The sequence below is a fragment of the Saccopteryx leptura genome, chromosome 3 (genome assembly GCF_036850995.1).
Source record: "Saccopteryx leptura isolate mSacLep1 chromosome 3, mSacLep1_pri_phased_curated, whole genome shotgun sequence".
In the NCBI taxonomy this organism is placed as follows: domain Eukaryota; kingdom Metazoa; phylum Chordata; class Mammalia; order Chiroptera; family Emballonuridae; genus Saccopteryx; species Saccopteryx leptura.
The window spans coordinates 363,313,228-363,339,661 of NC_089505.1; the positions used below are offsets into that span (position 1 = coordinate 363,313,228).

Consider the following 26,434-nt stretch of genomic DNA (forward strand, 5'->3'; position numbering starts at 1 on the left):
TTAAAAATAGAAAACACTAAGAACTATCAAAAAAGAGCTGCTAGAATTAGCATAACTGGTTTCTAATACTGAAGGGGGAGGCACTTCTAGAAGGAACACAAGGCCTTGGTGTCCCCAGGGTGAGGACAATGGACACAGGGACAGCACAGGGGGACTGAGGACTCGACCCCACGTGGGGACTCCTGATGTCCTCCTGAAGCAAAGTCGTCAGAGGGATCCATGTGGACAAAGGGCAGCTGGAGAGGTAACACTTCGGTCCGGTTCTGACCCAGCTGCCAGGATGGCACCTCCTCCTGTCCTGCCCCCAGTTCACCTGGGGCAGGTGGGAGCCCCCTCTCCACCCTCTGCCAGCCTGAGGACAGCTAACGAAGGCGGGCACCAACCTGACCCACACTCAGGGCCACAGGCCGCTTCCTCCCTGGTTCTGTGACACATTCAGTTATAGGGACGGCTCTACCCTCCCCACCGCCTTAGAAATAAGAGAAGGTGAGTGATGGCAGCAGATCACTGTCTTGTTCCCTCTGTGACAGCCAGGGCCAGACAGATTAGAAGCCAGTCTCAGACACCTGAGGGCTTACTGTCTTCAAACGCAAAGACCCACTCATGCTTGCTCTTCTCAAAATGCACCCAGGAGTGTGTGCTCTGCCACAGGCTGTGCCATCGGCCAGGACAGCAGCACCCAGCCTCAGAGCCCCAGTGACCAGAGGGACGGGGCCGTTTGAAATATGCTCCATTGCCAAAAAGTCACTGAACATGAACATAGTGATGTCAACGTCTCAGACCACAGACCCAGTCTCCTCACCCCTGCTTGTGAGGCTTCCCGTGGGCACGGCAGCGGGCACAGCGCAGGGTCCTAAAGCTTCATGTCCCCGTGTCCTTAGTTCAGTTCGGGCAGGAGCAGCTTACTGAGTATCAGGTATGTGTTAAGCACTGGGGTAGGATCTTTAGAGAAAGCATTTGATCCAATAACAACCCACTGAAATGAGAAAGGAAGCTCAGAGACAGCATTCTGCACCAGAGATCACACAGCCAGGCATCTGTCAGGACCAAACCCATGCTGAGCAGCTCACAACAGTCTTCTTGAAGACGAAATTTGTTTTCGGCCAGAACACAGTATCCCAACATGTCACCAGCCTCGCTGTCCTATGTGATGACCAAGGTTCCAATGTTTTGAACTAGTTCAGTCCGTTGCTTGGCTGAATTTACGTAGAAACGCTATCCCCCTGCTCATGCACAGACATTCAGAACTCTTCATCATCCTGTGCCTCTGTCAGCTCAGGGCAGTCCGACTCATCACAGATCCTGTAATGATCCTGGCAGAAGCGGTGGGCATTTTACCAGTGAGAGCTTTTCTGAAACCCTGGAAATAGCTCCACGCTTCCCCAGGATTCAGGTCTTCTCTCTGTCAACGTAAAAAAGAAACTTCCAAACCTGTAGGAATTTTTATGCATTTATTTGAGCAAAACTGTCGTTGATTTCCGGGAAACAGTCTCAAAGAATTGAGAAAATGCTCCAATAAATGGTGGTTTCACCACTTCTTTTATACATTGGAATCAAAGGAAAGATGTAAGGGAGTTACATGAAATTGATTGGTGATAGATTTGGAAGGCAGGAGAAGGGACCATGGGGAAATCTCTGGGATTGGAATAAAGTAAAAATGGACATGCTGGCCTGACCAGGAGGTGGCGCACTGGATAGAGTGTCAGACTGGGATGCGGAGGACCCAGGTTCAAGACCTCAAGTTCGCCAGCTTGAGGGCAGTCTCATCTGGTTTGAGCAAAAGCTCACCAGTTTGAACCCAGGGTCTCGAGCAAGGGGTTACTCGATCTGCTGAAGGCCCACGGTCATGGCACATATGAGAAAGCAATCAATGAACAACTAAGATGTCACAACGAAAAACTAATGATTGAAGCTTCTCATCTCTCTCTGTCCCTGTCTATCCCTCTCTCTGATTCTCTCTGTCTCTGTAAAAAAAAAGGACATGCAGAAACTTCTTTTACTTCCAGAGGCATAAGATAGTTAAATTAATTAACATAATAATAACAGTGAAGCCCTTTGTGGTTCCTGCTCTGGTGGGAAGCCTGCCCTCAGGGGGCAGAAAGAGAGGATCACCCCTACACTTCACAGGCATGTGATCAGTACATTATTGTAGATGCAAAGGCAGCAGACAGGCTTCAAAGCAAGCACTGACCTTTGTTCAGATAGAGAATACCTCCCTAGGACATGACTACCCACCATAAACTGCTTTTAGTTAAAAAGTTTCCATTTCAGACCATCCTGTGTGGTTACCTTAAGTCCCTGAGTTTGTAAGGACACCATGCAGGCTCCCCTGAGCTTGTCACGTTCTCCACACCTACCAGAGCTCTTTAAGGGAATCACTTAATACAATGAATGCTGTGTTTAAAAGGAAGATTCTAAAAAATCTAAAAAGAAGCCAGTGTTGAGTCCTCTGCCCACAGACCCATTTCTCCCAGCCTACTCCAAGGAGGAAACCAAAGAGGAAGGAAGGAGATGGGAGAGGGGAGGCAGGAGAGCAGAGACAGGAGAGAGGAGACTGCCTTTCACCACCAAGCTTCCTGCTGTGACAGTGCTGCCACCTTCTGGTACAAAGAGGAAATTCAGAAGAAAAAATTGCCTATCAATGTCGTTCAATAGATAGACCATATAGATGTGATCCTATATACATATCACTAGAATTAAGTATATCAACTTTCAAGCTCCTACCTTTTAAAATATATCACAAAGGGCCTGGACAACGAGAGAAACTCCTCGTTGTGCCCCCCTCCAATTCTTCCCACCACCCAGCAGCCAGTCCGGGAACATATAGAAAAACTTTGAAGGCCTTATGCTAAGTAAATAAGTCAAACAGACAAACAGAACATCTTTATATAACTATTAAGTAAAATCTTAAAATACCCACAAACTCATACAGATACAAACAGAGAACATCTTGGAGGTCTTGACAACAAAAGACAGGACCAGGACTGACAGGGCCTCACTGGGCAAACTCCCCGGACTGCCCACCAGGGGGCATACAGGACACGACCAGATGCTGCAGAGTGCAGAGGGCCCCATACAGGGCGCACAGGGGCTCCTTGGCTTCTGGCTCCCAGGCTGACGTGGGGCTGTTCAGCTCCCTCTTCAGGCCACACTCGGCCAGCAGGCCATAGGTTATGGACAAACTCTCCCCCTGGAGCGGGGCCAGGAGCTCAGAGTTGAGGGTGAAGGGGACGCTCCCAGAGCATAGGAAGTTGGGCTCCAGGATGTTCCGCACCTTGAAGAAACAGCCCAACATGTGACAGGTCAGTCTCTGAGGTCAGGAAGAGAGAACCTTCAGTCCCAAGAGCCAGGGGTCATGCAGGGACACTACAAGGGCAGGAGCTTCCGAGTTACCACAGACATGGAAATGTTATTGGAAATCCTTGAGCTCTGGTACCTCAGCACCTAACAGTGACACTAACATTTACCCTGCAGAACACAGTGTGCTTGGAATTGTACATGTGTGCTCTCATGTGCAACATGCACATGTATACACGTATGTCTATAAATACATGTGTACTTATATATTCATACATGGAGAGCGAGTACATGCAATTTGCACATGGTAACCATGTGAATAAAGCAGGGGTATAGCTCACATCCTGTGACCCCCCCAAACCTGTATTCTTATATAGCTATTTTAGAACGGAAGAGGCCCACTACCTGGGTAACCATGGAAACTGAGATCATCTCAAGGTAGACGCGTGCGCACTGGCCGGCTCTAGAGGGAGACGCAGCCCCGATTTCCCAGGGGCCACGCGGGGTCTCGGCTCACTCCCAGCAGACACCTCAGTCCTCCCCCTTCTCTCAGAATCACTCTTCCCTCTGGTTCCCTCCCCTCTTCCCGGGACGCTGCCCTGGGGAATCTCACCAGGTCCCGCTGTTGGGAGAGGACCTCCTCCATGGAATAGGCCAGCAGATCATGTTGGATGTCACTCAGCACTGGGGACAGGGGGACATTTGGGGAAAGAGTCAGATGACCCTCTCCCTACATGAACTGAGAGACCCTTAAGAGGCAAACTACAAGGCAGAGGAATAAAACGCGCGAGACTTGAAGGTCTAGTTCCTGCCCTGGAAATCCTCCTGCTCCTGGGATGGTGCCCAGGACACCACAGAGCACGGGCAGAGGGTGGGTCCTGGGCCGCAGCCTGGGTGTATCACCCCAGTGGTACGCTGGGGGGGAGCAGGGACGGTCTTCCCAGACCTCAGGCCTGTGTCACAGGGCAAGTTTGTCCCCTGAGCCCTCCTGACCTGGGACAGAAGTGTGCTGTGAGGGTTAAAGGTCACAACGTTTGAAGGGTTTATGTGAGGTGGCTTCTAATGCCTCCCTTTCATGGGGTCTTTGGGACGAAGCATATGACTTCCCCATTCTTCCTCCAGATCATTCTCACCCATTATGGCTTCAAGCAGGTAAAGGATAAAGTCCTCTGACTTGCTCCAGTGACAGTCTAAGTTCTTTCGCAGTTCATTTAGTATAATGCCACCAGAGACACTCAAATGACCCAAAGGTTCCTGTTTAAGCTATGGGAGACAGGTATTATTTATTAATGATGACAATAATAACATATTGTAATTCTGTGTGTATATGTGATTTACCAGGAGTAAGGGGCAATGGCTCTATGCACTCCCAGGGGATTCAGATCACCCTCAGTCTGTAGGGCGGCACTCTCCACCCTGATCATGGCACATAGGGACACAGACCCTGATCTGAGACATCTGTCATCCCCTAAGATTACCCCATTCTCTCTTCCCCATACATCCTGGAAGCCAGATCTGCACAACATCCCCTGTTTACAACTTTGATCACCCTCAGGTGGCAGTGGGACCCCTCACCATGTCCATAAGGTCCTGAAGAGCCTCTCGGTCCCCAAGCATGACCCGGATGTTGGAAAACACAGTGTTTCAAGCGTCCTTTGAGAGCTGAGCCTGTTTTATTGTCATGAAAACCTCCTCTTGTAGGTGCTTGAAATCTGCCCTCGGGCATTAATGCCAAGCAGAAAGCAGAGACAATCCTCAGATTAGGACACTCCTTTCCCAACAACACGAGCAAAATGCCCCTTCCCTTTAAGCCTCTGACCCAAAGCATCTCTGCAGACAGCACGTTGGAGCTCTGGGGTGGAGCTGTCGTGATTGGCTGGAGACACGGAACATCTCAGCTGAGTGGGGGGGGGGGTGCAGGAGGAGAGAGGGGGCTCTGGGAAGGGCTCACGGGAAAAGGGAGAAACAGACCAGGTGCTCGTTTCTGGGACACATCTGAGACACTACAGTCTCTATGGGACGGCAGAGGTGAGAATGCTGGGGAGTGCAGCATGGACTAGAACATGAGGCTATGAAAACAGTTATATAAACTTAAGAATATAAGAAGCTGGATACTCCATGTAATTGTGCCTATATCGTCAGGGTCTATAAAGAAGTAAGCAAAAAATGGACACTGTGGGCTCTCTGCTTCTGCTAGGACACGGGAGGTGGTCCCCTGTGAACTGCGGACACTGAGAAGTCACTAGAAGGGACGCGCCAGGGAGGCAGGATTCCCGTTTGGTCACTGTCTCATCACAATGCTCAGAATAAGGCTGATGCCCAATGAGTCCTCAAGGAATGTTTGTTCCAAGACCCTACAAGTGAACGAATGACCAAACGATTGAATGAATGCAAAGTGGGGCTGAGCAAAGTGTAACAGCGGAAGGAAAGGTCAGTGTTCAGAGATGCTGGGAAACCTCCCATCTGGGGTCTCAGCTTTGCCGTTTCCCACCCAGCAGCCCAGGGTCCCTCTCAGGAAACACTCACCTTCCCAAAAGACTTCCTCTGTTCCCTCTGGAAAGAGAAAGGCAAGCTGGCATCTCCCTCCGTCAGCCCCACATTTCCCTCACTGACCTTTCCGGATGTTCGCCCTCCTCGGCCTCCCCCCTCCTGCTTAACCTCTTCTGCTCCGTCTGGTCCCTCCCTCCGCCTTCCTGACCCTTCCTGACCTTCCCGTCCCTCAGGAGCTGTGGGCAGGACCTGGGGCTGGTGGGAAAGGCAGCGGCATTCTTCCCTGCTCACCAGATAAGTACAGTTTGGACCATGCCCCAACTCCAGCAAATACACGCTTCTTTTTTGCATTAGTCCTATGTCCTCTAGAAGAGAAATGAAATTCCCCATTGAGAGTGAGTCTCTGAAGACTCCGTTTCTGTACTCCCCCCCCCACCCTTCTTCTCCATTCACCCTGACTTTTCCCCAGGAAGCCAGCACTCAGTGACTTCAGTGAGGATGGCAAAGGCAACCAGGTGCCATTCAGTGGGGCAAAATGCGGCCTTATGGAGAGAACACATCCCGGTTTACTGGTTCTAAAGTCACCCACTCACCACTCTGAGAAATTGGCACCACATCTTTTACTGAAAAGAGAAACAGAAGTGATCACTCACAATGGCCTAGTCTCCACTTACCCAACACACACACTCCTCCCCCTGTACTCAGAGGAGAGAGGTTGCTTTCCCTGTGGCCAGGGGTCTGTGTCTGGGTCACAGCCAGGGAGACGGGAACTAGCTACAAGAGCCGGACTGGGGAAGTTATACCTGTGTGAGCCCCTAGTAGGGTGTTCACGGGTGTCCACAGAAGGTCAGGGGCTCAGAAGGGGCTGAAATCTAAGCGAGAACCTCCCGAACTCACCTTCTAGGAAGGTTTTCTGCTTATCATCCATTGCAATGTGAACAATGCCTGGGTGGGAATAAAACAGGTCAGCAGAACCCAGGTTATCCTACTGGAGTTCCTCTGCAGCCTCGTAGACTTCCTAATTTAGGCCAGGTGTGGCAGCTTCTCTCTGGGTGGCCTGGGGACCCCTTGCATCAGAACCCCTGACATCACTCCATGACTTCTGAATCGGGCTCCCTGAATAGGAAGCTAGAACCTGTGTTTTCAATGAGCCCCTACACTGACAGTGATGCTCTCTAACCCTTCACTGCAGAGCTGCCCTCACCAGGGAAGGACATGGGTCCGTCCTGCTGCCCTTTGTCTCACCTGCTGGAGGCCCCGCCCTCCCGTGTCTGCTCCCAGTCCTGCCCTCTCCCTGGGCGATCTCACATTTCACGTAGAGAAAGTTCAGGGTTCTGAAAACTTGGCTAATATCAGATCTAAGTTTTTGAAAGGGAACAGGAGCCATGAAGGAAGGAGACAGAGTGGAAGTAGCCCCATAGAAGGAAATCCATCCATCATGGTGCTGCAGTATCCACGGGGAGGAGCTCCAAGGAGGGCGTGGTCAGGTGTGCTTGATGATGACCAGGTGGAGTAAATTCCCTGAAGGGCGGACTGAAGTGGGTGGACGCCAGGGAGGGGGGAGCAGAGTGTGGACGATTTTCTATAGAAGTGGGCTGTCAGGGGCAGACGGTGGGAAGAGGACACTCGGGTGAGGGGTTATGAGACGGCAGAGACCAGACCCTGTGGTCAGGTCATGGGAAGGACCCAGGAGAACTGGAGAGAGTGAAGGTGGATGTGGCTCAGCCACTTTGCCTGACATTTATGTCCCTCAGCTCTGGGGAGAAGGGCTCGTTTCCATTCACAGATCAGATGGGGACAGAGGGATTCTGATCTTCTCCAAGGTCACACAGCATGCACTTTGGCAAGTTATAGAACTGTTCTTCATGTTACTCTTCTCTCCCATTTGTTATGAGAATTAAATGAGTTTGTGGAAGCATAACGTTTACTTCACTGGGCCCCTGTTTGTGAAGATTCCTTTCAGTCACCCTTAGACCGGAATTGTAGAAACACACAAGCCCCACATGGCCTCTACTGGGAAGGACAGGACGTGTACACACTGCTGAGAGGTCAGCCTTTGAATCTAACTCTATTTCGTTAGTGCTTGTCAAAACATGCAAAACATATATTTGAAGATTGAGTTGAGTCCAAAAGATTGGAGAGTTCAGCTTCATTCTATCTATTGTCACTGACAGGATGTCATTAACAACAGGACTTTCCCTGGACCAGGTATTACATTGAAAATTCTCTAGGGAACAGTGTGTGTGTGTGTGTGTGTGTGTGTGTGTGTGTGTGTGTGTGTGTGTTGAGGGAGTTGTGCATTTGAGATTAGTGAGAGGGAGAGATGTAGACATAATTCTGTGTTTCATGGTTAAGACATCCATAGTTTTGTTTGTTGCTGATATTTCATGGGCTTTACCAGGGGATTATGTGTAACCGGGAGGGCTCTCTGGCTGTCCCAGCTGAGCTGCTGACAGTGGTGGGACCTTGAATAGCTGTGGTTGAAATTCCAATCATACTTCACCCAAGGCTGTAGACACCCCTGCATTAGGCACCCCTGTTCTTTCTCTCCAAGGAGGACACCATCTTGTCACCTCCCCAGGACAACATTTCAGTGGGTCCTCCTTGGAGGTGGCGGTGGTGGTGGGGTGTATGTGCCCTGGACAGCTGAGAAATGCCGCTTCTCTCTCTGAGCAGGTGGAGAAGCCAGGTTGCCCGATGATGGTCCTTCCTTTCTCCTCCCCCCCCCTCAGGGAGAGCAGACCCGGCCCCCACCTGCCTGCTCCAGCCTCTGCTCACCCCAGCCTTTCCCCTTGAACACCAGCTGCTTCCTCTTGTAGGCCACCACCGAGCCCTGCGGCACCGTCAGCTTCTTCTCTCTCACTTTGTGACCACTGCCCTGTCCTTCACCCTGGGGACAGAAACCAGGTAACACCGTCATACATGCGTGTGGTTTTAAATGTCAAACACCCCTGGAAAGTCATGAGGAAAGGAGTCAGCAGCCCCCTCCCTCACCCACCTGGGTCCTGATCTCTAGTTCCTGCTCTTTCCCTGTTCCCCATATTTACCTTCACGTCCCTCAATCTCAGGTTGATATGGCAATCATTTGAGTTTTGTAGATTCAAATATATCTAGTCCCTTTCTCTTTTTAATGATAAGGGTTTTCTTACCTACAAATTATTAAAGCTGAAGCAATAGATAAAAGGGAAACACCCAACTCCAGCCTGTTCTACCCTCCATGCAGGGCCAGGGACATATGCAACCCGTGTCCCTCTCACCATCCTGTCCCATCCAAGGCGGGAGAGTAATGAGAGGCTCTCGTGAGTTCATAGCGTAAGGACACAGGCTCACTAAAAACCAGGAGAAATACCTGGGACCTATTCATTGGAAGACAGACTATTTCCCTCCTTACACATCGTACCACCATTCTCTAAAGGAAGGTTTACCAGACTTCCCTTTAACATATATAAATATGTTGTGTCCAACTTTCAACAAAAAAATTTAAAAAGCATATTCAAAGGCAACAAACAACAGTTTGAAGAGACAGAGCAAGCTGAGAATCAGACTCAGATATAACAGGAATGTTGGAATTATTAAGGTTTTTTAAAACACCATGATTAATATGCTAAAACATCTCATGGAAAACATAGACAAAATGCAACAGCAGATGAAAAATGTAAGCAGAGAGTTGAAAAATCTAAGAAAAAAATTAAAGAGAAATGCTAGAGAGAAGTAAAATACTATACAGAAATAAAGAGTGGCTTTGATTAGCTCATTAGCAGACTGGACACAAGTGTAATAAACACCTCTGTATTTGAAGATATCTCAACAGAAATCTCCAAACTGAAAAGCAAAAATAAAAATGGAACATAATATCCAAGAACTGTGGGACAAGTACAAAAGTGGTAACAGGACAGGAGATAGGAGAGAGAGTAGAAATAAATACTTCAAGCAATAGTAATTGAAGATTTTCCCTAAATTAATGTCAGACACCAAAACATAGAACCATGAAGCTCAGAGAACTCCAAACAAGATGAATAAAATAAGAATAAATTAAAACATCTCAGACCTATGAATTCAAAGTGCAGATAGACATGTGAAATGGGACGGAAAGAGAGCTTGAATGGGGTATTGAGGGCACAATATGGGGGGGGGGGGGTTGAGGGTGTGGCATTTAGTGAGATACTTGAAACCATGTCAACACAATAAATTAAAAATTAAAATTAAAAAAATAAAATATAAAGTGACCAAAAACATTATCTCTCACTGTTTTTTATTTAATCTTTTTATTGATTGATTTAAAAAATTAGAGAGAGAGAGAGAGAGAGAAAGAAACATCAATCTGTTGTGTCACATATTTATGTATTCTTTGGTTGAATCTTGTATGTGTCCTGACCAGGGATTCAACCTACTACCTTGGCTTATCAGGACAATGCTCTAACCAACTGAGCTACCCTGCCAGGGCAATATATCCCTGTTTTATGTCATTGCTTCATGATTAGCAAAATAATCATTTGTTGTGCTAAAGGAGCATTGGTATTTCCTTTGTAAATATCTTTCCTTAGTTTTTGGCTACGTTTTGTTTGATAGTTTTCTGCTTTCATTTTGCTATTGCTTTGTCGGAGCTCTCTACACAATTAAAAAATACATCATCATGTCTGACCTGTACTGGCACAGTGAATAAAGCATCGACCTGGAATGCTGAGGTGGCCGGTTCAAAACCCTGGGCTTGCCTGGTCAAGGCACATATGGGAGTTGATACTTCCTGCTCCTCCCCCTCTTCTCTCTCTCTCTCTCTCTCTTTCTCTCTACTCTCTCTCTCTAAAAATAAGTAAATAAAATCTAAAAAATTAATAAAAATATAAAATAAAAAAATACATTATTGTATGCATATAAGTCAAAAATGATCATTATCAGTTTGTCATGTGCCTTTCAACTTTTTTGATATATTTTTAATAAAATGAATTTTAGTTTTTATGTAGTACAAAAGAAAAACACACATTAAAAGGCAGATATTTAGCCTGACCAGGCGGTGGCTCAGTGGATAGAGTGTCAGACTGGGACATGGAAGAACCAGGTTCAAGAACCTGAGGTCACCAGCTTGAGTGAGGGCTCATTGGGTTTGAGCAAGGCTCACTAGCTTGAGCCCAAGGTCGCTGGCTTGAGCAAGGGGTCACTTGCTCTGCTGTAACCCCCTGGTCAAGGCACATATGAAAAATCAATCAATGAACAACTAAGGAATCGCAATGAAGGATTGATGTTTCTTATCTCTCTCCTTTCCTGTCTGTCTGTCCCTACTGTCCCTCTCTCTGTCTCTGCCACAAAAAAAAAAAAAATTAAAAAAAAAAAAATCAGGTATTTAAAGAAGTCAGGTATGTTTCCAATTTTTTTTTTTTTTTTTTTTTTTTTTTTGCTTTATGAATTTGTACTCTGTTCAACAGGAACATGATGATAAGGTATTTGGAGGTATGGGTAAGAATCCCTTTCTTGCTATAAAACCAAGATGGATTTAAGTTTAAGCTTATTTGAATTTTATAAACTTTATGGCCCTGGCCGGATAGCTTAGTTGGTTAGAGTCTCATCCTGATGCGCAAAAGTTGTCAGTTCAACCCCAGTCTGTCTCTCTCTCTCTCCCCCATCTTCTCTCTCAAAAATCAATAAATATTATCTGACTAGGCAGTGGTGCAGTGGATAGAGTGTTGACCTGCGACACTGAGGATTCAGGTTCAACACCCTGAGTTCACCTGCTTGAGTCGGGCTTATCTGACTTAAGCATGGGACCACAGACATGATGCCATGGTCACTGGCTTGAGTCCAAATGTCAATAGCTTGAATAAGGGTCACTGGCTCAGCTGGAGCCATTGGTGAAGGCATGTTTGAAAAGCAATCAATGAAAAACTAAAGTGCCGCAACTACAAGTTGATGCTTCTTCTCTCCCTCCTTTTCTGTCTGTCTGTCTCTCTCTCACTAAAAAAAATAAAATAAAAATCAATAAATATTTATAATATTCATAAATAAACATTATTATATAGCTCTTTCTTTTAATTTCTATTGTGATAAAAAAAAATGTGATATCTTACCCATATTTAAGTGTGCAGTAAATTACATTACTGTATTTTCATCTTCATTTATGTTGATATATTTCCTGACCTCTTTTGTGCTATCCTCTTTGACCCACTGGAGGGTCAATAGTGTTTTTTTTAGTGTCCATATATTTGTGAATTTGATAGTTTTCCCCTTGTTCTTGATCTTTAGTTTCATTCCACTGTGGCCAGAAAACACACCTGGTGGATCTTCAGTCAGTAAATTTGGAAGGACTGACCAGGGGGCCTCAGGTGAGCTGTCCTGGAGAACGTGCTGTGTGTGGGGTAGAAGGTGTACGATCTCTGCAGCATGTTCTGTGATGTCTGTTATGGACCAGAGTTCCTAGTCTGTATGGTGCTGTCGTCCTCCGTTTCCTTACGGACCTTTTGTCTGATGGACTAAAACAAAACTATGCACCATGAAGCAGGGGGGACATGTCAACTGTAACGACATCACAACCCACGGCTACCGTTTAGCACCGTCCTGGCTGTGAACACTGTGACAGAGGACCTGTACACAGCTGAGCAGTAGCCCCAGCTGAGAGGACACGAACTCTCAGGAAGCCCAGGTCACCAACCCCAGCAGATGGGAACCCAACACTGAGAGAAGGAATGTCCTCTAGACAGGACAGTGTTTTACTTGGTTCAAACTTTCATCCTCCAGGATGAAATCATCAACCTTGGGGAAATGAGTACACAATTTAGTTTTGGGTTTTTTGTTTTTTTTTTGAGTTTCTAAATTTTCTATGTGAGGACAAACTACACATAAAGCATACAATGTGTAAAAGCTTATACACATTATAGCACACACAACTATTTGATAAATGATTTTGTTATATAATTACATATATTATTCTTGGTTACTGTGAGTGAGTGAGTTATATAAATCCATGAGCATGATGGTATTTACATCTCACCCCTTCTATCACTCTGCCCAGGACGTCACAGCGTCCAGAGTCCGTCACCGCTGAGGATGCTGTGGGTGGTCCCTCATCTCCTCCCGCGTAAACTGAACATGGACACAGTGCGGCAGCCACCCCTTCAGATTTGCCAGAGTCCATCATGCACCTAAAGCTGATGTCATACCACATAATTCAATCTAGTTCTTATTGTATCAATAGGTGTCCCTGTCTCATACCTCGACAAAAATTTTCAGGGGGATGGAGAATTTCCCCAAGGAAATTTGACTGCTGAGATCTTTCAGCTCAGGACTGTTGAGCAGTTCCACGGTCTCCGTCACCACATACAGGTTCGTCGCTGCTCTTCGGGACTGCCCCAGAAATGATGGCTCTGGGTCCCTCAGTTTCCTGGGGAGAGGGGAGGGTCAGAGTGGGAAGAGTAATCTCTCAGGTCACCCTGGGGTACCCTTCTCCTCCGGACCAGGAAGGGTGCAGAGACTTTGGACTTTGACAGGAGTTCCCTCCATGGGTAGAACAATATTGGCTTGTAGTTAAGTAACAAGGAAAGAAAACCTCTTTGCTATGCGGGGTGTGGGACCCATTTCCGATTGGGGTGTGGGAAGGAGAAAGTGCAAGCCATTGGTGAATGGCGTCTGCATTTTCCAAAATTACACTGGTCCTGTTGGGATGGGCGGGGTCAGATCTTCATGCGAGGGCCTCTCACGTGAAGAGGCTGGAAGGAGACGGGTCCTCAGTGACCAGAGTCCTCAGGAAGCCCTGCTGTCAGAGCTGGGGAATCCCACCTCCACACGGTCCAGGGGCTCAGTCAGGGTGCAGGGGGAACACGTGAATCAATACGGTGGAGCAGGAAGATTCTGGATGGTTTTTCATGACAGGCACATGGGGAGTTTATAGATGAGCTGTTGGTAGGTGGCTGTAGGGCTGACTGAAGATACAGGTCTAGGAGGGGCAGGGAGGGGTTTGAAGCACTGAGGGCAGATTTCATCTCCATTTCTGTCCTGAGACTCAACTCTGGTTCCACTGACAGCCCCCCTGGGGTGGGCGCCCTGGGTAACAGCCCCGTGGGATTCTGAGACCCTTAAGTTCCGTTCCTCAATGACGGAGGTCACTGGGCCTCCAGTGTGGGTTTCCCCATTACCTCTGAGAGGAAGTTAAGCCTCTTTCTGTGTCTCTAAGATGTGATGTCATCTGACATTTACTCACCTCCAAACTCACCTCTGTCCGCTTCATGGTAGCTTGCTAAGCTCCACCTCCCTGATTCCTGCTGCTCCTGAAAATGCCAAGCTTCCCCATCCCAGGGCTTAAACCCTCACCTGGCCACCTTCCTCCTGCTCTTTGAGCCTTTTATTCTTCAGGACAGAGTTCAGCCCTCAGCTCCACAGAGACCCTAACAGAGTCCCCTCCATCCAGCCCTCCTTCTCAAACCAGTAACTACCTTCAGGGGAAACGCATGCCCTGCCCAAATCCATTTGTTAAAAGTATCTACTTGCTTTTCTTTTCACACTTCAAGTTTTAACTTCAGGCTTATTTCTTTTTCTTGGTGCTACATAATAAAATGCATCTCTAAAATTGAATACACTTTTAACAGCTAACAGAAATTTCTACAACAAATATCTTTTTTTTCGGCAGCTAAAGATACCCACATACTTTTACACCTTAAATGGTCTTTGTAAATGTAAGTTCTTTTTTTTTTTTTTTTTTTTTTTTTTTTTTTTTTTTTTTTTGTATTTTTCCAAAGCTGGAAACAGAGAGGCAGTCAGACAGACTCCCGCATGTGCCCGACCGGGATCCACCGGGCATGCCCACCAGGGGTGATGCTCCGCCCATCTGGGGCTCTGCTCTGTTGCAACCAGAGCTATTCTAGCGCCTGAGGCACAGGCCATAGAGCCATCCTCAGCGCCCAGGCCAACCTTGCTCCAATGGAGCTTCGGCTGCGGGAGGGGAAGAGAGAGAGGGAGGAAAGAGAAGGGGAGCGGTGGAGAAGCAAATGGGTGGTTCTCCTGTGTGCCCTGGCTGGGAATTGAACCCAGGACTCCTGTACGCCAGGCTGATGCTCTACCAATGAGCCAACCGAACAGGGCTGTAAATGTAAGTTCTAATAAAGTCCTACAGGAATTCACAAATTCAATAATTGTGCCTTGCCCTGTTAAAGTAACTTTTAGTCTCTAAATAGCCTATAATTTTAACTAGTTGATTAGTAATTTTGCATTGACATATATACTATTTAAATTAAAATATTTGTTTCTAAAAGGCATAAAGATTTAAGTTATTTATTAATCCTTGGAGGATTATTGAAGATCTGTCATTTCCCATGGGCATCAAGTTCAATTAAATCTTAGGAACACTGAGAAAACTTTATTTAAACAGTTTTAAAACCTGTGGTCTCTCTTAAATTAAGAATTTGTTAAGGTATTCTTTATTGCTTATTTTCTCACTCACTGCATGTCCTCTGCCCCACTAAGTATGTTCTAGGACAGGGATTTTTATCTATCTTGTGTTTACTATATTCTCATCTAAAAATAGCGTAATAATGAACAACTGAAACTTTATTAAAATTTTTTAGATAACTAATAATCATCAGTGAATGAAAGAATGTATGAATGCCCAGAAGAGCAGCATGATTGGACATGCCATTCTCTTCATTCTGAATCTCAGGAACAAAGTCTATCAGACACCCCCTTGCCCACGGGGACAGCACCGCTTGGGGGCTGTTGACCAGCTCCTTCCCCTCCTGTGTCCTCATTTCTTCTGAAGTTCTGTCCAGGTCTCATGTGGGGTGGTGAAAATCTGACACTCAAAGGAGGACCCTTGGCACTGAGTAGCCTCCCCTGAGAAGCTCACATCTGCCCCAGCATCCACACTGCCACCTGCCTGCTGCTTCTTGACCACAGTGTCACTGAAGAGGATGGTAGTTTTCACAGAAGTATCTGGAAACAGACAAGGTGGGCTGAGCATTAGCCTGGAATTCCCTCTGGACCAGCTGGGAGATGGATGGAGACGGAAACACTGAGCCCTCATTGCCCCACCCTCCTACTCAACTGAGTCTCTCAGCCAGAAAACTAACCATCAATTCATCCTGTGAGTGTACATTACCACTGAAGACAGTGTTTGTGTCCACCCAGGGGCTGGATGACAGGGATGATGTCCTAAACCTGAGAAATGATGGTGTCACTTGCACCTGGATCCAGGAGACCCACAACATCATCTCTCCAGGCACAGCGTCAGCCCCAGGAGGGGCCCACAAGGAGTAAATGTTTGAAATTTGGAAACAGACAGACTTGGGTTTCAGTCCCACTCCTAAAATTTTCCAGGTATATCACTTAGAACAAGTTATTTCATAAGATTTTATTTACTGTTATTTAAAATGGGGGTTATATTTCTGACTCAGGAGGCTGCTGTCAATATTAAATGACCTGAGTTCATGATTAGTAACTTCTCAAATACTCTTAGTTCTTTGCACCAAGGTCAATCCTGAGAGCCCCCTTTGTGGCCATCTCAGAATGTCTTGCATGCTGTACCCCTTCTCTCTGACCCTTGTTTGTAACCCCGGCCTCCTACACCCCAGCTGACAATACCTGGGACTGAAGTTCTTGGTTCGAGGATGTGCAAGAGGGAGACGTCAAGTGGAATGTCAGGTAGTTCCCAGAACAGTGAGCGAGCCTTCTTCCTCGCTACTATGGAAAACCGGCATATTTTGGTGGCACTCAGCAAGCATTTGACAGGCTTCAGTTCTTTGTCTCCAATCTCCTTGACCAGACCCCGGGTAGCTCTCTCAAACATGGAGGACATGTTGCTAGGAGCAGAGAGAAGAGAAATACAAAGTCCAGGGCGGTCTTACAGATGAGATTAAATGAGCATTCATTAGTCATTCAGAAACAATTGACATCAACTTGATATTACAGCCTTTTGCCTGTTCACACAGGGAAGGAGCATGCATGTGCAAACGATCTCCATGTCAGCCGGGATGGCCCTAGGTCTCCCTTAGATAACTATCTAGCAGGGTGTCTTCAGTGAGCAGGGATAAGTTACCTAGAATGGGAGTCCCTGTGAGGTTAGGGTATCAATGAGCACTTGCTTAATTGGTTGGAAGTGACAAAGAATAGGTCAATGCCCTTCCAAAAATAGAATGTACAGACTTTCCTAAGCCACTTTAGGTAAGATCAGTCTGGCCAAATTGTACAATTTTCAATCACTCCCTACAGCAATATTTTTTAACTCTTGGTCCACAAACTGGTCTGCCAGAAATTCAGTGTGGGTCCGTGACAGAGTTAACCACTATGATGTTGGATGAAGACTGTAGACCTGAGTGAAAGGTCAGCAGAAGGAGGACACCCAAGTCCAGGCGAGAAAAGTGTATTAGGGGGTCATCTGCCTGGCTGACTCCTAAGGTGGAAGTCAGCAACCGGTTCTCTAAGAGGTCGGGTTAAACAGGGATTCGAGGGTGGGGGCTGGTAGTTGTTATGGGGAAAAAGGAGTAACTGTAAGTAAGCTAGGGGTCATTCCACACCAGGGATGTCTGGGGAAGGTAATCTGGAACATCTAGTTTGTCAATGTCCCTTCATCCGCTCAAGGGAGGAGGGGGTCATGGCCTCTGCCCTCAACCCCATCACTAGTGATCTTGTCAAATTCACTCATGCTCAGGGTGACTTCTGCCCCAGCATTCCCTGCAAGAATTCTCCTATTCTCACCGGTCCCTGAGTGTAAAAAGGTTGTCTATGTGCGTGGATTACCTATGTTCAGTGCTACAAAGCCCGTGTTTCTTTATGATTTTATACAGTCTTTTGTGCTTAAACAGAACCAGAGTGTCGCCCTCACAAAGATGGGCATGAGATAGTGAAATAAAAGCCCCAGAGAACTCAGATCCAAGATGGCGATGGAGTAGGCAGACAGCTGTTCCACTCGCCTCCTCCCATGACCACCTGGAATTATAACTACATTTAAGGACAATCTTCTTGAAAAACCACCTCAGGACTGAAAGAAGAGGAATTCATAACCAAGGATCACAGAAGAAGCCACATCAAGACCCGTAGGAAGGGCAGAGATGTGAGAAGGGCTGCCAAGGGCAAGTGGGATGAGGGTCCACAGGGACGTGTCAGTGGTGGGGAGGTTTGCTCAATATGGGAGGGTCCTAAGTCCTAGGCCAGGTGCTACTGCCTAGAGCACCAGACCCTAGAAGAGGTGCCCACACAGCATGTGGCTGTGAAAATGAGGTTTCTATCTGCAAAAAAGAGACAGGAGATCTCAGTGACAAGTCAACCTCTTAAAGGGCCAAGGCAGGAAATCTCATTCATACCCATTTACCTGGCCTCTGGCAGAGAAAGGGCTGAGGGACTAGAGTTGCATGAGGAGAATGTAAAATTGGCAGCTCCAGGGACGGACACAAGGAGGGACAGCCACTGGAACCCCTGTTTGAATCATGTTTTTTATTTGTTTGTTTGTTTGTTTTTTACAGAGACAGAGAGAGAGTCAGAGAGAGGGATACATAGGGAAAGACAGGAATGGAGAGAGATGAGAAGCATCAATCATTAGTTTTTTGTTGGGACACCTTAGTTGATTGATTTCTCATATGTGTCTTGACCGTGGGGTTACAGCAGACTAAGTAACCCCTTGCTCGAGCCAGCGACCTTGGGTCCAAGCTGGTGAGCTTTGCTCAAACCAGATGAGCCTACGCTCAAGCTGGCAACCTCAGGGTCTCGAACCTGTGCCCTCTGCATCCCAGTCCAACGCTCTATCCACTGTGCCATCACCTGGTCAGGCTGAATCGTTTTTTAATCCTGCAGTTGTTATCTATCTTGGGTGGAGCAGTTCCCTCCCTGTGGCATCAACCTGGGGGAAAGCAACTTCCCACTTTCAGGAATCTCTCTTGACCCACCCTGTGGAGGTTAATTAATTAATTCATTAAATTGAAGTAGAAATAAAGAACTTCTCAGGAAAAAAAAGGCTCAAGAAGTTCATTACCACCACATCAGTACTGCAAGAAATGTTAAGGGGCCTGCAAAAAATAGGAAAGAAAAAAAGAAATCAAAATAAAGAAACTTATAGGTTTAAAGAATAAAATGGCAATAAATACATACATATCTATAATAACCTTAAATGTCAATGGATTAAATGTTTCAGTCAAAAGTCATGGGGTAGCTGAATGGATAAGAAAACAAAACCCATATATATGCTGCCTACAAGAGAACCACTTCATAACAAAAGATATACATAGACTGAAAGTGAAGGGATGAAAAAAATATATTTCATCCAAATGGAAATAGGGGGGAAAAAAAGCTAGGGTAGCAATAATTATAACTAAAGAAATAGTCTTTAAAACAAAGGCTCTAATAAGGGGGGGAAAGGTTCATTACATAATGATAAAGGGAGCAATCTGACAAGAGGATATAACCATTGGAAATATTCATGCACCTAATATAGTAGCACCTAAATATATTAAGCAGAGTTTGATGGACATGAAGGAAGAGATTGACAGCAACACAATAATACTAGGGGAATTTAACACCTCATTGACAGCAATGGATAGATATTCCAGACAGAAATAAACAAAGAAACAACATCCTTAAATGACACACTAGATTACCTGGATTTAATTGATATCCTCAGAATCATATGGGGTGCATTGATATTTCACCTCAAAGCTGCAGAATATACATTCTTTTCAAGTGCACTTACTTAGGTTGAAAATACCCTACCCCCGGCCTTGAATTTAGTTTCACCAAATTGCAGATGTGTCAGGGTGTCTAGGATGTTTGTAAACATCCTAGAATGTTTAGAAATGTCTTTATTAAGCATGAGAAACATTTATCACTACTATATTATCATCTTAAAAGCTTATGGTCTTAGGGTGTAAAAATATTTTTTTCTTTAAGTTGATCCTATAGATGAACATTGTAACAAGACAGGAAGATTTAATGAGCTTGTTAGCGAGATTAATGAACGTGTTTTATTGCCTTTGTACCATGCTTCGCTGAGCTCCCCCTCCAGCCCATACCCCAGCCAGTTTGTGAATTTGTCTTTAAAAGCTAGCCCCAAACTGTATTCGGGGCCACACGATTTGACTGACTTCAGTCTCTGTGCAGTTGCCAGCTTTGAATAAAAAAGTCCTTTCAATTTGAACTTTAGTGTGGAGAACATTTGCATAGTCCCGCTGGTTTTGCTACAACATTATAAACATAAACTCAAAATTAATAAGAGTCTTAAATATAAGTTACAAAAACATAAAAGTCCTAGAAGAAAACATAGACAGTAGACTCAGACATCTCTCGTAGCAATATTTTTTGCTGATATATCTCCTCAGGCAAGTGAAAGACTGGGCACAGGACCTAAATAGAAACTTCTTCAAAGCGGACATACAGATGGCCAACTGGTATGGTAAGAACTCAACGTCATTAATCATCAAAGAAATGCAAATTAATACCACAATGAGATACCACCTCACACCTGTCAGAATGGCTTTCAGTAACAAATCAACACACAACAAGTGCTGGCCAGGGTGTAGGAAAAAAGGAACCCTCCTGCACTGCTGGTGGAATGCAAATTTATGCAGCCACTGTGGAAAACAATATGGAGATCCTTCAAAACATTAAAAATGGAACTATTGTCTTCTGACTGAGCTATCCAACTTCTAGGAATATATTCTGAGAATCCCTAAACACTAATTCAAAAGAAGATATGCATCCCCATGTTCATCACAGTGTTGTTTGCAATAGCTGAGATCTGAAAACAACCTTATTGTCTATCGATGGATGAGTGGATTAAAAAAGCTGTGGTACATTTACACAGTAAAATACTACACAACCATAAAAAAGAAGAAAATCTTACCTTTTGTGAAGGCACTGATGAGCCTGGAGATTATTATACTGAGTGAAATAAACCAGGCAGAGAAAGACAAACATTACATGATCTCACTTATATCTGGAATCTAATGAACACAATAAACTGAGGAACAAAATAGAAACAGAGGCAGGGTCACCGGGAACAGTTGGACAGCTGTCAGAGGGAACGGAGAAAGAGGGGATGGGATCACAGAAGGTAAAGGGATTAGCCAAAATCATATGTAAATATAACTTATAGATACAGACAACGGGGTAGCAACAGCCAGACAGGAGGGGTGGAGGTGGAGGCAGTGGTAAAGGAGGAAACGGGGTTGGAAACAGACTTTGCATGGAGAAGGCAGGGGGCATGATGAGGTGAGTAGAGGGTGTTATATTGAGAGGGACATGAAACCATATCAGCACAATAAGTTTAAAAATTAAAAAAAATAATAAGTACACAAAAGAAATAAAGAGGAAAAAACCCCATAAGCATGTGTTGTGCTAAGAGGATCATGATTTATCAGAACACTATGAAGTGCCTCATTTTCCCTGAGTGGGAGGTGTCTAGTATAGGTAGTTATCAACCTGCAAATCCCTCTCTTTCTGCTTTAAATACTTTCAATTTCAAAGAATGACATCAGCAAGACAGCAAGCAGATAGGCCTTCTCAGTCCTCATCCGCCCACAGAGGTACCACCAGTTTTGACAACCAGCGTGGACAAGACTACCTTTGTGGGAGCCCAGAGCTGGCAGAGGTCCCAAGAATCCTTTTGAACAAACATCCAGGAATGGGTGCACTGAGGAGTGAAGCCTAACAGTGTCATTCTCCCCACATTAGCACTCCTCAAAGATAACACAGTGCAAGCAACACTAACTCTTGACCCACGGTTTCTCCCACGGGGGACGTGAGGGCACAGTGAGCACCCAGCTCCCCAGCCGTGCAGGACGCTCCTAAGAGGCTTGCTTCTTTGCCACCGCACCCAGAGCACTGAAGAGGATCGGCAGGGCGGAAGACTCTGAGGACAGGTGGACGTCATGAAATCTTGTCCTTTGCAATAACACAGATGAACCTAGAGGGTATTATTCTAATTGAAATAAGTCAGACAGGAAAGACAAATACCATATGATTTCATTTACATGTGGAATCTGAGGGGAAAAATATAAAAAATAAAAACAGAAAGAGATCTGTAGAAACAGAGAATAAGATGATGATTTCCAAAAGTGAAGGTGAAGATGGTAAAGAAAACAATAAAGATGTATCAAAGATACATTTCTTAGGCTTGCATGTCTTAACATGGCTATATAGAATTCTTTGGTATCAGGGAGGACTCGGGGAGAAGTGCTAACTTTGGGGGTGGGGTGTCAAACTAGAACAAACCAGAAAGCCCTCTGCTCGTCTCACAACCCTACTCTGAACATCGCTGTCTCTGACCACAGCGTCCTCTCTCTTTGTTCACCCCCTGGTCCTGGGTAGAACTCACCAGGCTGTATGTGTGTGTCTCACAGGGAAAGGTTCCGATGAGCGGGCTCCGTCCAGCCTCCAGATGCCGCAGGTCAGACTCGCTCCAGAGATCAGACAGCTGTGCTCTGCCCCTCGGGGTTTCTTTCCAGCAGCAGGTCCCTGACCCGCTTTGCAGAGCAATGTCCTGGGAAATATGACAGGAGGCCCTGTCTCCCCAGAGGACCAGGTCTGGGCTGAGGTCTGGGTCTGGCAATCTCAGCTCCCAGGTCCAGATGAAGAGTGACAGAGATGGGGGGGCCACACTCACCTCCGCCCGGGAGCACACTGGGAAGACAAGAAAACTAGGGAAATCGACTTGAACATCCAGCTGCAGGCTGGCTGAAGAGACGTCTGGTAACCAAGGACTCGCAGAAGAAGCTTTATAAAGACTGGTAGGAAAGGGGGTGACTTGGAAAGAGCTGGCCCTGCTCCCAGGGGCGGTGCTTAAAACCCTAGAGGGATGTAGCAGCAGTGGGTAAGGGGAAGTGAATTCTTCCTGAGCAGAAAAAAAGCCTATTCTCTAAGCCAGGGGCCCCAGGTCAGAGCAGGAGCCCAGGAAGAGGCAACCACATAACATCCTGCCATGAAAAGCAGGCTTTCTCAGACATTTTAGAAGGCAAAGAGAACTCATCCCGGATGTTTGGGATGAGTTATATGAGTCCAGGGAAGCCTAAGGGGTTTGGGTTCATCTTAGCTTAGAACGAAGATGATCATGAACAGCCTGCAGCTTCCCTGTCCCATTCCCTGGCTCTCCCTCCTGGAGCACCAACATCCTCCCTGAGGGATGTAAACGGGACAGTCCGGAGCAGCAAACGTGCAGCAGCAGAGAAGCACCCTGGTCCTCCTACACCGAGAACAGCCTCTTGTTGGGGAAGCAGCAATGTGGGGACCCTGAGAACACACTCCATCTCCCTCCTGAAGCGGGTAGACAGCACCCACGGCCTCCCTCCTGACACACCTCACACAGCAGTCTCCTGTGTCTGCGACGTCACGGGGAGCTCTCCATGCCTGGCGTGGTGGCCCAGAGTTAGCGACGTCACTGTACTTAGGATTTCAGGGGAGACTGAGGTGCGGGTGGCAGCACATGTTATTTTCTTCAGAATTCTGCAGTAGTTGATTCTCTCTTCAGGTTAGCCTTGATCACAGGTTTTCATGGAGACCTCTTTTCTGGCCCCTCCGTGCCCTTCTCTGTTTCACTTCTGCTTCTCTGTCTCCCTTCTTCCTGTCCCCGAAGTCCTACAAGTTTCTGTGTGTCGCTTCTGGTGCCTCTCTCTCCCACACCCCTTCCCTGTCCTTACACAGAGTAAGTCACTTCTCTGAGCCCTCCCTCACCCAGCCAGCCATCAGCCAGCTGCAGTCTCTGGGTTTGGGGTCCCCATTTTCTACACAACGTCTCCATTCTACTGCGGGGGTGTCAAGGTTAGTAAGACAGAGTCTCCACTCCACAGACTTAGCTCTGGTATGGGGACCCTTGTATGGAGAGAGGTAGGTATGGATGGATGGATGATACATACATACATACATACATACATACATACATAGCTAATAGATAGAAAATAGTGTAAAACATCTGTCCAGCAAGGCTCTGAATTCTATTCCTTTATCCAATTTCACTGCTGCAATGAACTCTATTTATTCCCTATCAGTGAATTCATGTTAGAGACACCTCTGGTCATTACTCTCCCTTCCTTCACAAGCCTTCAGTGACTCCCCCCTGGGGCCCTGCCCTGTTAGGAAATGGCAGTTTAGAAGCACAGTGAGAAATATCATGGCCCTCCCTAACTGAGAGGGAGGGACTTGGAAACTGGTGAACTTTCATGACACAATCACAGCCAGCAGTGGGGAGACTTTTGCTCTTGTTTCAGTTCCTGTGGCCCAGGGGCACTCCTTGAGCTGCTAAGGCCACTTGACCAGTCCCTTACGTAAGAATCCACACATCGCAGATCGCACAACAGCAAGCTCCCAGAAATGAGGGTTCCGGAGGTTCTGCGGGTCCTGCCTGGCTGTTCAAATCCTACCCACCTATCAGGGTCCCGTCTCCCTTCCCCGTCCCCAGGAGACTGTGTGAGATTTCTCTCTTCCCTGTTCTCATGAGCCCCAAAGAAGGGGATGCTATGAGAACTGGGATGTATCCATTTTATTTACAGTATGTCTACTCCCCAGTGTCTAGCCGAGTACCTGGCAAACTGCACCCTTTTAAATATTTATTGATTGAGTGAAGAGGGACAGGGTAAACTCATTGTTTCTTGCACGTCAGTAGCACTTAATCCAGGACCTTTCACAGAGCATGTGCTCAGCAATGTTTTCCTGGATTAATTTACTATTTCAGAACATATAGAAAAGTGTTCTTCTAATCAGATTCTCTTGTTTTGGGCTGGAGCACACTCGGGTTAGCAGCTGTATTTGAATTATCTATGTGCCAACATCATCAGAACGTACAGTTTCTAATCATGAAGCAGGACTGCTCACAGGTGGAGGGACTCACGAGAAAACAAGCCGCGTTCCACTCCCTACGTCACCTCATCCCAACCGCGTGCTGCTGGAGCACGTCACAAGGACACTGTAGAAACAAACGTTATCCTTACTTAGGTGTGAACCCTGTCACTCTTAGCGGTCTGCAAGGAGAAATGAGGGCCACGTGTGCTCATCCCTCCCCCACCCCAGGCTAACACGGCTCCCCGAGGGTCTTCCCACCTGGATACCGCCCCCCCAACACCGAGTGACCATCAGGGCTCAGCTTCCAGCTGTTTCTTTGCTGCTCAGGGAAACCAGTGGGTTTTAATGTTTTTGAGCATCTCTGCTCCCACACTCCTGGTGTGAACTGAGCCAAACTCTGGTTGCTAGGTGCCCATTACAAAAGCAAAGGAATTTCCAAAATAAAAGGGGACTTAAATGCACTTGAATCAAGTACACTTGCTCCCTCACTGTGTGACTGGGTGCAGTGCAGCCTTACTCACCTTACAGAGGTGATCTCCTTGTTACTCTGGGACACTGCTGTACAAAGTCTCAAGGAAGCTGTAAGGATCTTTCACTCTTTCCAGAGTCCCAGTGAAGAAACAGAGAGGGGTGTTTCAATGCTGGGATTCTGGGCAAGTAGTGGGCGCTCGGTTAGTACTTGCTGAATGAATGAATGAATGAATGAATGAACGAATGAAAGGACAGATACTGCACAAATGAGTAAGTGAATATGTGCGCACTAGGACCTGCTTTTGCAACCTGAGGGATTCGTGATGGATAAAACAAAGACGGACCTCTATGCACTGGAGGTCCTCCATTTATTTTAAAATAAATCTGTATGTTTTCCTTCATTCAATAGATGAAATGTGAGTGGGACTTAGGCTCAGTGATAACATCTAACAAATACAATTTGGCAGAATTCACCGTGTGTGACTACATCATAAGAGACATCGACGCTTTCACCTCCCCCTCCCACACTCTATGTCCCCCTTTCTCTCTCATCATTCACTCTGGGGGAAGCTACTGCCCATGTCATGAGGACACTCAAACCATCTGTGGATAAGGAACTGACTGACGCCCCCGCCAACAGCCATGTCAGAGAACCAAACTCAAAACACATTCTCCAGTTTCCGGTCAGTCTTCAGACGACTGTGGCCTCTGCCAACGTCAGACTGCAGTCCCATGAGAGACCCCGATCCTGCACCACCCAGCTGTGGCTGCTCCCAGTTCTGGACCCACAGGAACAGGGCAACGTAAATCAAATGTTTGCTGTTTGAAGCCACATTCAGGGGTGATTTGTTATGTGATAGATAACAATCTTCTTCCACCTTTGTCGAGATGACAGCTATTCAAATTACATGTGAGGGTATCTGTTCACTCTTGTATACCCAGAGCCTCGTATCTTTTTTTTTTTTATATAAATAAATTTTTATTTTAATGGAGTGACATCAATAAATCAGGGTACATACATTCAAAGAAAACATTTCCAGGTTATCTTGTCATTTAGTTCTGTTGCATACCCATCACCCGAAGAGAGATCGTCCTCCACCACCCTCCATTGAGTTCTCTCTGTACCCCTCCCCCTTCCCTCTCCCTCCTTCCCTCCCCCTACCCCCCGTAACCACCACACTCCTGTCCATGCCTCCTAGTCTCGCTTTTATGTCCCACCACTGTATGGAATCCTGCAGTTCCTGTTTTTTTCTGATTCGCCCATTTCACCCCGCACAATGCTACCAAGACTTCACCATTCCGCTGTAAGTGATCCGATGTCATCATTTCTCCTAGCTGAATAGTATACCATGGTGTATATGTGCCCCATCTTCTTCATCCAGTCCTCTATTTTTTTTTACAGTGATTTAAAAGCCTTTAAGCAAACTCTTGGCCAATACAGCAA

At 46.4% G+C, this 26,434-nt stretch overlaps 1 protein-coding gene across 1 annotated transcript; it reads right to left on the minus strand.

The window, feature by feature from the left end:
- Positions 1-2,995: 2,995 nt before the first annotated feature.
- LOC136398593 (gasdermin-C-like) lies at positions 2,996-16,558 on the minus strand. Its single transcript, XM_066372759.1, is given in 10 exon segments — positions 2,996-3,274; positions 3,911-3,981; positions 4,431-4,560; positions 4,873-5,009; positions 6,381-6,410; positions 6,685-6,732; positions 8,542-8,677; positions 12,988-13,156; positions 15,585-15,696; positions 16,345-16,558. Coding segments are annotated over 10 exon segments (1,326 nt in total).
- Positions 16,559-26,434: the final 9,876 nt, after the last annotated feature.